A 16,849-nucleotide genomic window follows, 5' to 3' on the forward strand; every position below is an offset into this window, starting at 1 on the left:
AGCAAAGAGTAGCACTGCCCTGCTGTACAGAAGGCCAACCTCAAGGAGACTCGCCATTTCTTGATCTCTCCTCACCCATAATCTGTCTAATCTCTGCTTCCCAGTGTGGCCTGCAATTGCAGGCCTGCTTGCACAGCTGCCAGCCAACTTCTCGATCAAAAAAAGTTAAATGACGTCCCCCGCCATTAAATTATGCATGTTCTCCACGTTACCCACTTGTCCGGGTTTCCTGACTGCCACTGCTTCTGCTAACGTACATCTTTGCCTTCGCTGGTTAGAAGCGCCTAGAATAAAATGGTCCTGGAGGTATCAAGCAAACTCATGGACAACATATAGCACTAGTACCTGGTCGCTTGGATATGTACTAGAGATTGGAATGTGGGCAAGTAGTTGACATCCTTATCAGTGATCCTTGCATCTTACCCTTGTAGATGGCAGATACCCAAAGGCAAACCCATGAAAAATCCTTTGATATCCTTACCCTGCTTCCGGGTGAATAAAAGGGAAGAGTGTGAGAAAGAAGTGCAGCCAAAAATTGAGGAGCCACCCCTTCAGTTAGTGAAAGATGGGCTGCAATCTCTGGCAGAATAGCCTTCTCAAGGGCAATTAGAGATGGGCAACAAATGCTGGCTTTGCCAACGACACCCACATCCCTTGAAAGAATTAAAATACAAAGAAGTAATCAGTCCATTTGTAAAGTGGCTGAAGTGCTAGTTCAAGCCCACTGCATTGCACAGCACTCTTTACTCCAAGTACCCAGTGAGGCCAGGAAGCACCATGAAGTATAGAGCCGTTCTCTGGGGATATCCATCCACTTCAATTGGCAAAATGTGCCAGAGGACATCTCCATTGAAGATGAGGATAAGATGGTTGGAGGGTGTGCAGGAATATTGTCGGAATATCCACAAGAAAACGACTTGATGGAACCACTCTACTCTTGAGCTCTCTCTCTGCTGACCAGAGTTGGGCTGAAGGTTTATTTTATTTCCAGGACTACATCAGTGGTAACAGGCATAATGTCATGCGAAGTTTCAATGTTTCATATCAGCATTAGTATGTAATTTAGAGATAATCATTATCTGTTGATGTATCAATTTGACAAACAGTTGGAGGCAGATTATTCCAGCCAGACATCTAAAAATAGAGTTCTATGAACAGAGGCTGTGAACTGCTAGTGTATGTTTTCTAAGCCTTTTGGATTACAAAGAACCCATTAACAAATTTAGAATAATAAATGATGAGAGTCGGAGCTGTAGGATCAGTGTCCGATCTATGTTCTCTTCCATGTGAAAATCATTTTCACACACAGGTCAGATTATTTTTATCTACCTCACTTTGCCTCAATTTAAATTAATATAAAATAATTTTGACTTAAGACGAAACCTTCATGAGCTGATGAGAATGATGGTCGCTGTTGAATTGGAGTCCTGATAACCTCATATATACAATGAGTGCCAAACTATTGCAAGTAAAGTTGAATGGGTTAAATCTGAATATGAACATGGAAATAACGCAAATGATTGTTGTGGACATTAATTAATGCCAATGCTTTGTTCCTAAATGATAAATTGAATCTGTTGCTCGCTTCCCTTCAACCCCAGAAATGTTGTTTGCTCAACATCCCACATGAACTATGGCTAGTTGTGTGAGGTGCTGTAGGATAACCCATTGTCTGTGAGCATCCTCATGCCTGTAAGCATCCTCATCTCAACACTTGCAGTGGAAAGTAGGGTGGGGGGCGGGGTGGCGGTGGGGGCGGGGAAGAAAAATATTGGCCTCTGTTCAGTCGAGATCTGAAAGTGTAAGGATCAATACAGCCCATTATTTTTATGCATCACATTCAGAAGCACCACCACAGCATGAGTTGTTACTCTGTAGGGCCAGATAATATTCACAACTGTTTAGCATGGAAAGAGAGCTGTGATGTGAGTCACACCAATGTGATTTGAAGACTAAGAGTAACTTAAAATGGAGGATGCCATTGTGTGTGAGAGAGAGCAGCTGGTATCATTCTGTCATTTGTATGTTGTAATGACTTTGGCTTTCTTGTCATGTGACTGCTGGTTTGTGAGATGAATGCTATCTATAATGTGTATTTATAAACACAATTGGGATGTTGTGCCAATAATTTTCCAGCAGCAACGTTTCCTTTTTAAATTAAGTCAAGAGGAGAATGACTTATTTTGAAGTAACTTGCTCGCAAGGCATATTTTTGATTTCTTGCAGCTGTTGTCGCAAAAAGCCAATCAGATATTGGGTTGGCTTCATGCCCGTAAAAATAGTCTATACAATAAATACTGTCAAATTTTCAAAAGACATTTGTTATTTTATATTTCTATGACTTGTACTGCTTTTATTTGCTATTTTACTTTCACTTTAACGTCAGTTTTTCTTCTCCTTTCAGAAAAACCTGCATTTATTTAGAACTGATTCACAACTTCGGATATTCCAAAGCACATTCCAAAGAATTACATTTGTTGTGTAGTCACTGTTCTTCTGTAGGCAGATGTGGTAGCCAATTTGGGTGAAGTGAGCCTCCAAAAAAAAAAAAATGAAATGTATAACCATTTTATCTATTTTGAGGGATGAATGTTGAGAAGGATACCAATAGAGAAAGTCCATCTGAGCAGAAAGACAGTGCCATCCTCAGTTCTTATCAGAAATAGGGCATCTCCAACAATGCAGCACTTCCCACAGTAGTCATAGAATCATGGGGCAGGATTTTTCAAATGGCAAAGTTCCCCAGCCCACCACCTGAAGAGTTGGTAGAGAACGCATCCCTGCCGATAACTGGCTGCCCCCAGCCTTTTAGTGCTCCAAGGAGTGTTAATTGGCTGGCGATGGGACTTCTGCCCTCACTCAGGTGGAAGCCCTGCTTCAGAGAGCTGCCAGCCAATCTGATTGGCTGGTAGCTCTTGTTCCAGCAATGTCGGGAGCTGCAGTGGACAGAACCAGGTAAGGGTGGGGAGGTAAGGCCTGGGGACGTGGGTAGAGGGGTGTAGGTGGAGAGGCTGGAGGGTGGTGGGGAGGGAGCACTTGACAGACCCTCCATGGTGGTGGTGCCTGATGTTGAAATGTTGATGCAAGTGCCTCCCTCCACTTCCCACGAGGCCTGAGCAGGGGCACTTTCTGGGCCTCCTCCATGCTGCTGAACTCCACCCATGAGTCTGAAAATTGAAGTGGGGTGGGAAATGGTCCATAAGTGGTCATTAATTGGCCACTTAAGGGCCTCAGTGGGGCAATGGCAGGCAAGCTGGCCTAGGCCTTGCCCGACACAAAATTGCGGAGATGGTGCAGGCAGAAGGCCGGTGGGAAGGCCATCCAAGGGATTTTATGGCCCCCCTCCACACCTGCAAATCCACTGGCAGGGGAATGTTAAATTCTGCCCATGAAAACTATCACAATGAGCTAATCAGCTCATCATGTTTGTGCTGGCTTTTTGAAAGGTCAGTTTTGCTTAGACGCAGATCCCACTTTTTGTCTGTAACCCGATAAATTCCTCATCCTCGAATACCTGTCCAACTCCCCTTTTAAAATTATTTCTGAAATTGGCTTCCACAATCTTTTAGGGTAGAACATTCCAGATCCTTAAACTGAAAGGAAAAGAAATGTCCTCATCCTTCTAGAGCTTTTGCCAATGGATTTGAATCTGACTTAAAACTGCCAAAGAGAATTTTTCTCTATCTACACTATCAAACCTCTCATCATGAAAGCCTCGAAGTCACCTCTTACCTTCTCTGTTCCAAGGAGGAACGGAAATTTTTTTAACCTCTCTTCATAGCTGAAGTCCCTCATCACCGGTGACATTATGATACACCTTTCTAATGCAGTTTCAGTTCTCCTAAAGCCTGGGGCCCAGAATTGTCCACACTACTCCAGTTGAGGCCTAATAGTAAAATTTTAGCAGAATCACTTGGCTTTTATATTCTATTCATCTGTTTACAAACTCAAGTGCCAATCTGCCCTTTTAACCATTTTCTCAACTTGCCCAAGGATTTTTCTGGATCGGCGCTTGAGATCTCTCTGCTCATCTACATTTTTCAGAATCATGCCGTTTATGCTACACTCTCCTATTCCAAACTGCAAAATTTCTCTCTCCTCTGTATTGAATACCATCTGACATGCTTCGGCCCATTTCACCATCCTGAATCCTATACCTATCCCTATTATGATTTCCTGCTTTGCCAAGTTTTGCATCATCTGCAAACTTTAAGAGCAAAATTTTACCTCTGCGGGTGGTCACGCGCCTGACCCACTCGAGCGTAAATTGACACGCTTTGAAGTCGGACGAGTGTCCCAACGTCAGTGTGCAGTCACGTGATATTTCGGTCGGCAGGTGCGTGCCAGAGTTGGCAGCACGCCCACCAACACTTAAAAGGCCTATGAAGGCCATTAACAAGGCATTTAAAATAAATTTTTTGCTGCCTGTCCAACCTTGTGGTTGGCGGGCCGGCAAAAAGGCCAAGCGGCCTTTGCACTTTTTAGGAAACCTCATCCATGGGTGGGATGAGGTTTCCTAAAGCAAATAAAATTTTTTAAATTTAATTAATAACATGCCCCTGCTCAACATGAGGGGACATGTTTTATAACATTTTTCATTATTTAAAAAAGAACTCTTCACCTCCCTGAGGCAGCTCTGTGCACGCCAGTGTGAAATTGCCTTCCGGCCTTGATCGCGGGCGGCGGTCGGCTTCCCAACTGCCCCCGCCCACCTGATAAGGGCAAAATTCTGCCCTAAATTGCTGCTTGCTGCTCCCTGCACCCATGTCTAGGTTAAGAGTAATAGTCGCAAAACTGACATCGCAACAAACCATCTCGCAGTCAAAGTTAATCAGACCCTATTTGCCTTTAATGAATTGATGTTGGCTTTCCTTGACTAACCCATGCCTTTCCAAAGAAAAGTTTATTTTGTCCCTGATAACAGTTTCCAGTAACATCCCCACCTCTAACGTTAGCCTGTGCAGAAGTATCAACCTACTTTGTGTGCTGGATAAAAGTGACCAGTTTACCACCACCTTCCAGGTAAGGGCAGCAGATTTCCTTCCCTAAGGGACATTAAAAAATCAGATGGATTTTCACAACAATCGATGATAGTAAAGGTCACTGTGAAACTGAGACTAGCTTTTTTAATTCCAGATTTATTAATTGATTTTTAAAAAATCCACCAGCTGCTGTGGTGGGATTTGAACCCATATCCCTAGAATTTAGCCTGGGCCTCTGGATTACTAGTCCAGTGACATTACCACTACATCACCACCTCCCCCATCACTTTGATTAGGGCATTTATCTCAAAATAGTTTTTAGTTGACAGTTTTAACACTATCTGCTAAAATTTGTAGTTCAAAAGTTCGACTACACTTCGTATTGTGTTAGTTGTATTAAATAGTGTTTCACCTTATTGAGAAACGTGAGCAAAATAAGGTCAGCAATTGTGAGCCACTCCCTAAAAGCTTTTGTTACTTTGTGCGGTAATGGTACCTGGTGTTGGATTGTACTCAGTTTTATAAACAGCGAGCTCAAAGTGGCCAGAAAAATATCATTAAATAGTTTATTGATTGTCACATTTCATCAGGGAAAATGTTGAAATCAAATTGCAAAACCCGTACAGAAATGAAATGTTTACCAGCTGGCAGTGATTCCGATACTTTTGAGAATAGAAAAGTAAGTTTTAAAAAGTTCAAAAAGGGGTGAGGGATAAACACGGCAACATTAGACCAGTCTGCTTAACACCTTTAGTGAAGGAATTTGGAAACAATAAATTGAGACTCAATTAAGTGTCACTTGGAAAAATTAGTTATTAAATGACACTGGCACAGATTTGTAAAAAGCATATACTGTTTGACTAACTTGATTGATTTCTCTTAAATAATGGGGAGGAAGGGGGTTAATGAAGGTGGTATGGTATGTTGACTTCTTACCAAATTGAAGTTCATGGGGTTCAAAAGAAAGGTGGCCAGCATAAAATTCAAGACTTTTTTTTGAGGTCTCTGCCTAAAGGCAGGTCCTTGGCCAAACCAGGGCAAAGTGCAATGATTTTTTACCATGGGCAGAGAGAGGAGGCAGGCCCCAAATCTACCTTAGTGCAAACAGGGATCAAACCCTGTGTTGTTGGCATTGATCTGATCCGCACACTAGTCATCTAGCCAACTGAGCTAACCAGCTCCCACAAAATTGACTATGGAACAGAAAACAGTGTAGTGGTAAATGCTTTTTCAGGCTGGAGGGAAGTATACAGCTGTGTATCTTGAGGGTATTGAGATCACTGCTCTTTTTTTATATATATATATATATATATATATATATATATATAATAACCTACAATTGGCTATGCAGAACATAATTTCCAAGTTTGCAGATATCATGAAACTCAAATGTAACAAACAGTGAGGAGGTTGGGAAAATTTAAACAAACTGGTGAAATTGCAAGTTAACGCAGAAAGTGTGAATTGCTATGTTTTGATAGGAAGAATGAAGAAGAGGCAATATAAACTAAATGGTACAATCTTAAAGGAGGGTGCAGGTACAGAGACACCTGTGGGAGCATACACAATTCTTTGAATGTGGCAGGTGTGGGATCCTTGGCTTTATAAATAGGCATAATGTATAAAAACAATGAAGTTGTGCTAAACCTTTCTTAATCACTGGTTAGATCTCAGCTGGTGTATTGTGTCCATTTCTGGGCCCCACACTATAAAAAGGATGTTAAGGCCTTCGAGAGGTGCAAAAGGGATTTACTAGAATGGTACCAGGGACGAGGAACTTCAGTTGGGGGAAATTAGAGAAACTGGGATTATTCTCCTTCGAGCAGGGAAGGTTAATGGGAGATTTAACAGCACTGTTCAAAATCATGAAGGGAATTGATAGAGTAAATAAGGCAAAATTGTTTCTCGTGGCACAGAGGACACACATTCAAATTAATTGGTAAAAGAACCAGAGGCAACATGAGAATTTTTTTTTAATGCAGCAAATTGTTCTGATCTGGAATGCACTGCCCGGGTGGGTGGGGGGTGAGAGGGAGGAGTGGGGGGGGGGGGGGGGCGGTGGGGGTTGGGGCAGGGGGGGGGGGGTGGAAACAAATTCTGTGATTCTGTGAAATTCAATAAGAACATAAACAGGAGTAGGAGAAGGCTATACATCCCATTGAGCCTGCTCCGCCATTCAGTAGGATCACTGATCTTGGGCTTCAACTCGATTTTCCCACCAGCCCCTCATATCTCTTGATTCCCTTTCCCTTCCAAGTACCATGCCCTAGGAGGATGTTGGCGATCATGGACTTCCATTGGATTCGTCCATGATTATGTTTGGCAAAGTACTGCAGTAGTTTGCCATTGCCTTTTGCAGCATTGCTGACCAGGAAACTCTCCTGCTTTTCCTGCCTGCCATCCAACGTATTGCAAGGATTTACTTGCAGACAATCAACCTGCTTGGCAACTTTATGAATGCACTTTCCATGGCCATCAAGTCCTGAAGTGGGACTTCTGGCCCAGAGATAGGTCTGCTACCATTGCGCCATAATACCTCTTGATTCCCTTAGAGACCAAAAATCTGTCTATCTCAGCCTTAAATATATTCAATGATGGAGCATCCACAACCCTCTGAGGTAAAAAATTCCAAATGTTCATAACCCTTTTGAGTGAAGTAATTTCTCCTCATTACAGTCTTAAATGATGGGCCCCTTATTCTGAAACTGTTTCTCCCACCCACCCCAGTTCTAGATTCCCCAGCCAGGGGAAACTGTGCCTTGTTATCTACTCTTGTCAGGCCCCTTTGTTACAAGTGTGAGGTTTATAGAATTATTGTTTCAGGGCTATATCTTTTGGTTTGTAAGAGTGTCATAGTTTGGGACTGTATCTTTAAATGCAGGTTAAATGATAGAGGTCATGTGACCTATGCTGGAGTCTGCCTGACAAGCCTGGGGTTTAATTATTAGAGATAAAGGGAACTCATCATTTTACTGAGATGGAGGTGCTGAATGTTTATGCCCGAGGACAATGACAGCTGTTTCTGAGTCCACAATGAGAAGACCTTAAGATCCAGAAAGGTATTATCAATGTCACATTGTAAACAGTTGTGCTGGAACCTGTCCCTTTGTTTCTAAGATGAAAGGCCATTGTAATCAGAGGTATCTGATTAGTCTTGTATTCAAATAGAAATGTCAATGTGTTTCCCATTGTTGCGGAAAAAGGGATAGTGGAAGGCGTTTTGAGATTAGGTTACAGCTTCATCAGAAAACCCAGAAAAATCACAGACAGAGGCTGTTGCGGTTTGGTCTTGGGTGATCTGCAGCTGACTGGGAGTAGGAGAGCAGAAAGAGATTTGTTAGCCAGGCCTGCACCTTAAGCAGAGAAAATGCTGACTCTGTTGTTCACCACACACAATGCGGGTGGGAGCTTGCACTGGGGGTGGAATTTTCCATGCCTGTTGGCATCAGGCATGTGAGCTGCACTTTGCTCAGGACCTGAGGTTTGTTTGCCTTCCTTTCTTCAGGCAGCATTCACTGTCATTAGCACCAGCCTTCACTGGCAGCACCACCACTTTTCAGGGGGCTCACGGGCAGGCCTCTACCTACCAGACCCAACAGTAAGGCAAGGGTGACTTTTCAATGGCTTGAGGGCTAGGGCTTGCTTGGGGAAGGAGGAGAAGTGGCCTCGGGCAAGGGAAGAGGCTGCAGGGTGCGGGCTATACTGAGGAAGAGGGATATCCCAGGGGATGTGTGGGAGGTACATGTTGATCTGTGCAGGTGGCCTCAAGATGGTGAGGGCTGAGGAGGCAGTCTCCAGAGGAGATGCGAAGGTTTGTGTGAGAGAGTGAGTGGTGATGTCCCTTGAGCTGGCAATGAGATGCCAGAGAATGTGTGATGGCCTTGAGTGTGAAGATTCAGAGTGATGAGATGGTTGCCTTACCCTGGCGGCACGGATGAGATTATTCATCTGTTTCCTGCACTGGATGGCCGACCTCGTGTGCAGCTTTGGCACTGACCACCTCTGCCACCTGCCTCTCAAGCCAGAGAGATGAGACTGATGGGCCTCCTGCGGCCAGAGCGGGGGTGGAGGACATCGCGGCGGGTCTCCATTGTTTCCAGAGGACTTCCCAGGGATGCGTCACTGAATCGGGGGGCTGTACTCTTCTTGGCTTTTGGGGCCATGTCTTCACTTGCGCCCTGCTGGGGTGCTAGCATTGAGAAGTGTGCGCACAGCTGCAGTTTAAATATGGCGTCCTGTATGAGGAAGTGGCGAGATAGTGGCAGACAAATCGGAGGCTGCGTGTTTCCTGTGGCTGTGTAATTAATGAGGCAGGAATGGGATGATATGGCGTGAAAAGTCGCCATTGCGTCCAGCGTGTAAAACTTCCTTTTTCCTGCCCGCTATCACACTTATTTTTGTTTTACTCATTCATGGGATGTGGGCTTCACTGGTTGGGCCAGCATTTATTGCCCTTGAGAAGGTGGTGGTGAGCTGCCTCCTTGAACTGCTGCAGTTCATGTGGTGTGGGCACACCCACAATGCTGTTGGGGAGGGAGTTCCAGGATTTTGACCCAGCGACAGTGAAGGAACGGCAATATGTTTCCAAGTTAGGATGGTGAATGACTTGGAGGGGAACTTCCAGGTGGTGGTGTTTCCATCAATCAGCTGCCCTTGTCCTTCTAAGTGGTAGAGGTCATGGGTTTGGAAGGTGCTGTCGAAGGTGCTGGTGAATTAGTGCAAACCTGGGATGATTCCACCCTCAGTTTGAAGATAAGAGTTTATGAGGAGTTAAAACAAGGCTGGAGGGTTTGTCCAACTGAAGCTAGAGAAAGAATTTCCAGGAAAAAACTCTCACAGTACAAGGTAGTAATGGGAAAGACAAAGAACAGAAATAAACCCTTTGGAGCTGCGAAACCCTTTGGATTGGTTCCAGGAGATTGGATGTCTACTTAAGAGATTGCGTAATGAAACAAAATTGGGGTTTTCAGTTGTCACTAAAAGTAGAAAGTGACAAACTCTGTTGGTGGTTTAAAGTATAAATTGCCTATCAAAAGAAAACTAAGTTTAATAGTGTTTTGTCTTTGACACAGTAAAAGTTCTTTTAAGACGTGAAATATTGACGTGTCATCCTTTCAGCTAATAACTGGAAGTTTGACTTTCTATACAAAGCGTTATCATCTTTTATGGAGATTGTAACCGTCATAATCTTGAAAGTTTCAACGAGATCACCTTTTATTCTTCAAAACTCCAGAAAATAAAGATCCAAGTTATTCCGCCTCTCATCATAGGGCAACCCTCTCATTTCAGGGACCAACCTAGTGAACCTTTGCTGTACTGCCTCCAATACAAGCATATCCTTCCTTTAAATGTGGAGACCAAAACTGTACACAGGATTCCAGGTCGCACAGGATTCCAGGTGTGGTCTCACCAAAGCTCTGTACGATTGTAGCAAGACTTTCTTTATTCTTGTGTTCAAGTCCCTTTGCAATAAGGGCCAACGTGCTATTTGCATTCCTAACTGCTTGCTGTACCTGCATGCTAACTTTGCTAACTTGTACGAGTACACCCAACCGAGTCTCTCTGAACATCAACATTTACAAGTTTCACACCTTTTAAGCAGTAACTTTACAAAGGGAACTGGATAAATACTTGAAGGGGAAAAATTTGCGGAGTTGTTGGGAAAGAGCAGGTGAGTGGGTCCAACTGGACAAGCACAACAGGCTCCTTTTGTGCTATATCATTCTTATATTTCTGTGAATAAAATGGTACATTTTTCTGCAGCTTTTATTTTCAAGATCACTCACTAGTATTGTTCCTTACAAGGAAGAAAGGGATAAGGTAAATCACCATTGGGTCTTTTTGTTCTCAATCAGCAAAACCCAACATCTGTATTTAACCCCATCACAGCTGCACAAAATTAAAAAAGTTGACATTTGACTTAAAGTGAGCTTATCGGACAAGTTTTAGGCAGTTCAACAATGAAGCAATTTGTGGTTAAATTTTTTTAAAAAGAGGACTATATCCTTTCTCCTCGTTACAAAACTACCAGATTAAAATGTGAAAATTTATAATTGTTTTCAGCATTTAACACTTCATCCTCTGATAAGGGGGGTTGTATAAAAACATATACTTGTAGAACTGTCTTCATTAAAATAATGTGCTGGCAGTTGCTTGAAAGGCCTGTCACATATGTCATCCACTTTAATGGAAATCATGCTGCACAGGATTTCCCCTTTGGATTTCAAGTTCCCTTCCAATATCCCTGTTTATCCCACCTCCCATGAAATAGGTGAACCTTGTAAAGATACATATGCCTAAGTGAACATTCTTCATATGAAAGAGCTGAGCGTTGCTAAGATTGGCTTTTAATCAGCATGAGGTAAGGCGTGCATCACACCTAAGTCCAAACCAGTCTTCACACAAGAATCCATGCAGACAATTTGATTCAGAGATCAGTAAGCGTGTGCAGCATCCTTGGCTAGGTATTTTCTTTCTCTGTCTTGGATTGTTTAGTGCCTACTCTTCTGCTATAGATTGGGATTCAAATCTAGTATTCTTTTTTAAAAGTACCTCTACTGGAATAGTCAAGTCTTTGTATGATGATTTTGCTCAGCATAAATTCCTGACTTTGCTCATTTTAGCCTTGGTGTCGATTTATAGCCGGTAGGCCCTTTGAGGTTTCCAAGGGAATTACTCGGTAAAGAATGAAAGTTAGATTACGTGCAGTTGGCATTGTGAGATTTAAGAATTGTTGAGCTTTTCAATTTTTTTTTATGTGTAGTTCTCTGTGTTATGTCATCCTTTCTATATTATACCCTGTCTGGACTGCTGCCAAATTACATATATCAAGCATCAAACAAAAACAAAAATTTTTGTGGTTGACCAGGGATTATATAAAATCGGAGTAAATGATGGAGGAAGAAGGATCACTGATCCTGGAAATGTCTGCGCTCTTCCATTTGGCATTGTTCACACATCAAGTGGATCCTATGATCATATTGATGCAATGTCTTGTGCTTCCTCCAAACTTGTCGACTCAGTGTTTTGAAAATGTTAAAGTAGCAGTATGATTTTCCATAGGACTAGGCAATTGAGAGTTTTCTGCATTGGTGCTGTTTTATTCCATCAATATTTTTTTATATTTTAGACATCCCAATAAAAACAGGACAATTGGGAGCTATGCCTCTCTTGCATATGCATCTCAACAATGATGTTTAATGAATCTGACTTATGGCATTACGGATAGAAATTAATAGGTTTGGTCTGATAGCTATTAGGAGACGTAATTGCAAAGTGACCAAGGTTGGGAACTAAATATTCCGGGATACATAACTTTTAGAACAAATAGGCAAAATGGAAGAGGGGGAAGGTAGTATAAAGGATGGAATAGAGACAATAGTGAGAAAGGATCTTGGCTCAAAAATCAAGAAGTAGAATCAATTTAGATGGAGCTAAGAAACAGCAAGTGGCAGAAAGCATGAGTGGAAGTTGTTTATAGGCCACCTTGTACACACTTGTAGTGTACGGCAGAGTATAAATCAAGATATTTAAAAATGCATGTAGCAAGGGTAATAGTGATCATGGGAGATTTTAATTTTCATTTGGACTAACCAGTAATTTTCAGTCATGGTGTAGAGGATGAGTTCATAGAAGCATACAAGGTAGTTTTCAAGATCAGTATGTTGAGGAACCGACTAGGGAACAGGTTAATTTGGATATCGTATTAGGCAATGAGAAAGGGTTAATTAATAACATTGTAGTAAAGGGGAGTCTAGGGAAGAGTGACCATAACATGATAGAATTTTATATTGAGTTCGAAAGTAATTCAGTTAACTCCAAAACTAGGGTCTTATATCTAAATAAACTTCGTAGGTATGAGGGGCAAGTTGGTTAAGGTAGTTTGGGAAGCTATTAAAAGATATGACAGCTGATAAGCAATGATTAGCATTTAAAGAATTAATACATAATTTGCAACAAATATGCATTTCTTTAAGGCACAAAAACCCACAGAAAAAGTGGTGCAACTTTGGCTAATGAGGAGCTGACGGGTAATATTAGATCAGAGAAAGAGGCTTGTAATGTGGCAAAAAAGAGTAGTAAGCCTGAGGATTTTGGAATTCAGCAAAGGAGCTAATCAGGAAAGAGAAAAGAGAATGAGAGTAGACCAGTAAGGGACGTAAAACAGATTGTAAGGGTATATAAATGGGAAGAGATTAGTGAAAGTTAACTACAAAGTTATGAGGATTGAAATTGAAGTAACTTGTCTTTACCTTATATAGACCACTAGTAATTACATTTGGAAGATTGAACTAAGAAACATAGCTGATGTAGATGTAAGCAGATTATTTTGATTAGACAATGCAGAATGGGAGGATATTGATTTAATAGTCTCAAGCAAGGCTACAGTTTGAAAAATGAGATGTTTAAAGATCTGTTTGCAAATGTAACTGAGGTAATAGGGGCAAATGCAGTCAGAGGTTTATAGGAAAAGGTGCAGACTAAAATGATCAAATCATGGGGGTACAATGAGTCCTGGAACCATGGATGATTTCTTTGGCGATCAGCAAATCAAGAGTTGAATGGTGGAAATGTCAGAATAAGTAAGTGTTTGCTTGACAATCATTTGGGAGAAAGGATTATTTAGAGCAAATAGTTCACGGTGATTTTATTTGGAAAGGAGTAGGCTTCAAGAGCTGAGATATTTGCTGGTCCCATGATTTTTTTGTATACAACCTTAAAATAAAATGTTTGCCATGCAATGGTTGCTATTTTAAGATCTGTCATCAGACACATTCAACAATTTAATCAATTTAAGCTGGAAATGAACCTAAACGTGCAAAAAGAAGTATTGCTTAATTTGCAAATAAATAGTTGTATATTAATTTGTATTTATACTCTGCTTTTTTTTTTGCAGTTTGGTTTTGGAAATGTCACCTTGGACTTGGATGTTCTGTGCATTTGCGGTCTTTTATGTAGGCTTTAAACCTGGAACTGAAGCCTATGATGAATTTACCAGCTCCACAAGCCTGCTACATTTGGCCAAGGATGACAGCACTGGGCGAGTGTATGTTGGGGCTGTGAATTTCCTCTATCAACTAACATCAGGCCTCCAACAGGAAGTGAGAGTAGAAACTGGTCCAAAACTTGATGGTGCAGATTGTTGGCCACCAATAAAAGATTCAGACTGCTCCAATCCAGTACAAACTCCAAATTACAATAAACTTCTTTTAATAGACAAAGACATGGATAGACTTGTAATATGTGGAAGTATATATAAAGGAATTTGCTCATTACGGCAGTTGAATAACATCAGTCAAGTCGAATATGAAAACTTGAACGGTGGAGAAGCTACATTTGTTGCAAGCAATAAATCGAATGTGGGCCTCATAACTAGTACGAGTGACCCAAATGGGCAAACCGTGTGGGTGATGTTTGTTGGAAAGAGTTTTGAAAATTATGCAAATGCAATAATTAGCACCAGAGTACTCTCTCAAACAAAACCGAACCAATATTTTGTGCTTGTTCACGATTCTTCAGCCGTGAAACCAGACTCTGCACAGTATCAACATGACTTTAAATTTTCATTTGAAGATGGTGGCTTTGTTTATTTCATTTTTTCTCGAACAGATGGAGGACAACAGGAACCTAAAACCTACATATCACGTCTTTGCGTTTCTGATATCTTTTACTATTCCTATATTGAAATGGTCCTGGGATGTGGTGATTTTAATCTTGTGGAGGCTGCTTACATCACTGATCCTGGAGAAAAACTTGCCCAGTGTATGAACAGTTCAGGTGCCTATGGAACTGTAACTTCAATGGATAAAGTGCTCTTTGCCGTGTTTAACAAAGAATACCTGAGAACAATTACTGCTAATATATCGGCTTTCTGCATATTCTCCTTGAAGCACATAAATGAAAAGATCGAAGAATATAGAGAAATCTGCTATGGTAACCAAGGGAAACTAAATGGAAAGGACATAATTTCTAATCCTTACAAATCTATTGGTTTGAACAATTGCCCTCAGGAGTTTAGGAAGGTAGATATATTCACTGGCTCAAGGGTGTTTTTCTTATCTAATGTTCTTAAATGAAATTTCATACCATTCAGTATACAGAAATGCTTTAAATTTTATTTGTGGTCACCAAACTTTGGGGCACTTTAAGTCAATCAACATGTAATAGGAACACTATTTAAACCGAATAATCAAACGCTTCAGCACTTTTGTTTGGCCATGTATTGTGCTTCCATGAGGCTTTTTAAAAAAAACACACAAACATTACTCTGGTGATGAATATTCAATTTTATACCCCATGTATTGAATGCTTCAGGCAGCCAGGTATCTGCCAGTAAGCCAAATTGTTGATGGTGATGTCCGTGGGACTGCATCACAGCAAAAATCTACCTCTTGGCAGTGCTCTGGTATTTGGCTGTTCTGCAGAAAAAATAATGGAACTGGATGGGTAAATAGAGTAAGATTAAAGTGAATTAACCCTTTTGTGTTCTTTTGAAGTATACAGCACGTTATTAAATGTATACAACAGAAAGATGCCATTTGACCCTGTTCCAATATAGTTCTTCAACTGGATATGTATTCTAGTTTCATTGCCCTGCTTCCCCCCAACTATTCTACAGAATCACACCTGATTTTATATATATTTATATATCCACCTGTTTTAACACATGCTATTCATAGGAGGAATATTGCCTCTGAAAGAAGGAAGTTGAGCATAAGGAGGAGAGGCCAATGGAACGTTTTCATGCAAAGTGTAAAAACTATGCAGTAGGTTATCGGGGACTGTATTTGAACCAGATATTACAAATGGATTAGGAGATAACTGTTTCTGAGTGTAAAGGGGCATGAATTATATAGAAAAAAATGTGATTTATACATGAAAAAGGGATCAGCTTATTTGATACTAATAACCTTGTTATTGCTGAGAAAAAGAGACGTCAAAGCTTTTCGTCTTGCATTCAACAGAGCGCAAGACAAGAAACTTCGACATGTCCCTTTTTTTTCAGCAATACTCAAGTTCTCTACTACCAAGTGACTATTAATAACCTTTTTCCTTAAAAACGAATACATTGTTGTGTTGCATTATTCAGTGCTGATGTTCTATCCTCATTTCTCTCTCCTCCCTTTCTTAGCCTTGCATCACTCCTTTGTGTGTTGCGACCCCACAAAGTATATTTGAGGAAGACAGTGCTCACACTATGTTGATGCATCTGTTCTGAACAAATGTCTGAATTGTGTCCAGAAGACACTATCTGCACTGGTGGACTTGGTTAGGAGAGTTGGTTTTCTGCCTAACTTAAAACTTTTCTTACCTATCATTTTTTTAATGTTCAAATGTGCATTTTAGGTAGTTATTGTACTACGTGAGGTGAAAGTGAAGGACCAGAAATTTCCTCCCAAAGTCAACGGACTTCTTGCTGGTCCGTAAAATTTTCTGTCCCACCCACTTCAATTCCAGTGATGGGTGGGACCAGAAAAATCTTGCCCTATGTTACTGGCAGAAAATACATAACATTTTTTCCTTGTGGTATTTTATAATATATTTATGTTAGAAACTGATCATGTTTAATGATTATGGCAGTATAGTATGTCTAAACACAATTGAACAATGGATTATGTAGTTTCTATGTTGAATTTGATCGCTTGGTTAGAGTAAATGGGGGAAATGCTGGAGTTGTTCCCCTTAGAGCAAAGGGGATTGATGGGAGATTTGATAGAATTGTAGAATATGATATGTTTAGATAAGGTAGACAAAGAAAAACTGTTCCCATTGACTGATAGTACAAGGATTAGCGGTCACAGATTTAAGGTTTAGGGCAAGCGATTAAGTGGGGAATTGTGATGAAGAACTTTTTTACATAGCGAGTG

The 16,849-nt window shown here is 41.1% G+C and overlaps 1 protein-coding gene across 3 annotated transcripts in view; it reads left to right on the plus strand.

Moving 5' to 3' along the window:
* The window catches only part of LOC144687296 (plexin-B2-like), a 234,654-nt gene that overhangs the window by 144,307 nt on the left and 73,498 nt on the right, over positions 1-16,849 (plus strand). For 2 of the 3 annotated variants that reach the window (XM_078553182.1, XM_078553183.1), the window contains exon 3: positions 13,879-15,004. In XM_078553182.1, the coding sequence (XP_078409308.1) occupies positions 13,892-15,004 (1,113 nt within the window). In that variant the 5' untranslated portion in view covers positions 13,879-13,891. Of the gene's footprint in view, positions 1-6,545; positions 6,568-13,878; positions 15,005-16,849 lie in introns of those variants that run through there. The other variant, XM_078553185.1, reaches the window with a different exon arrangement.

Source organism: Cetorhinus maximus, chromosome 12 (genome assembly GCF_964194155.1).
Source record: "Cetorhinus maximus chromosome 12, sCetMax3.hap1.1, whole genome shotgun sequence".
NCBI classification, from domain to species: Eukaryota; Metazoa; Chordata; class Chondrichthyes; order Lamniformes; family Cetorhinidae; genus Cetorhinus; species Cetorhinus maximus.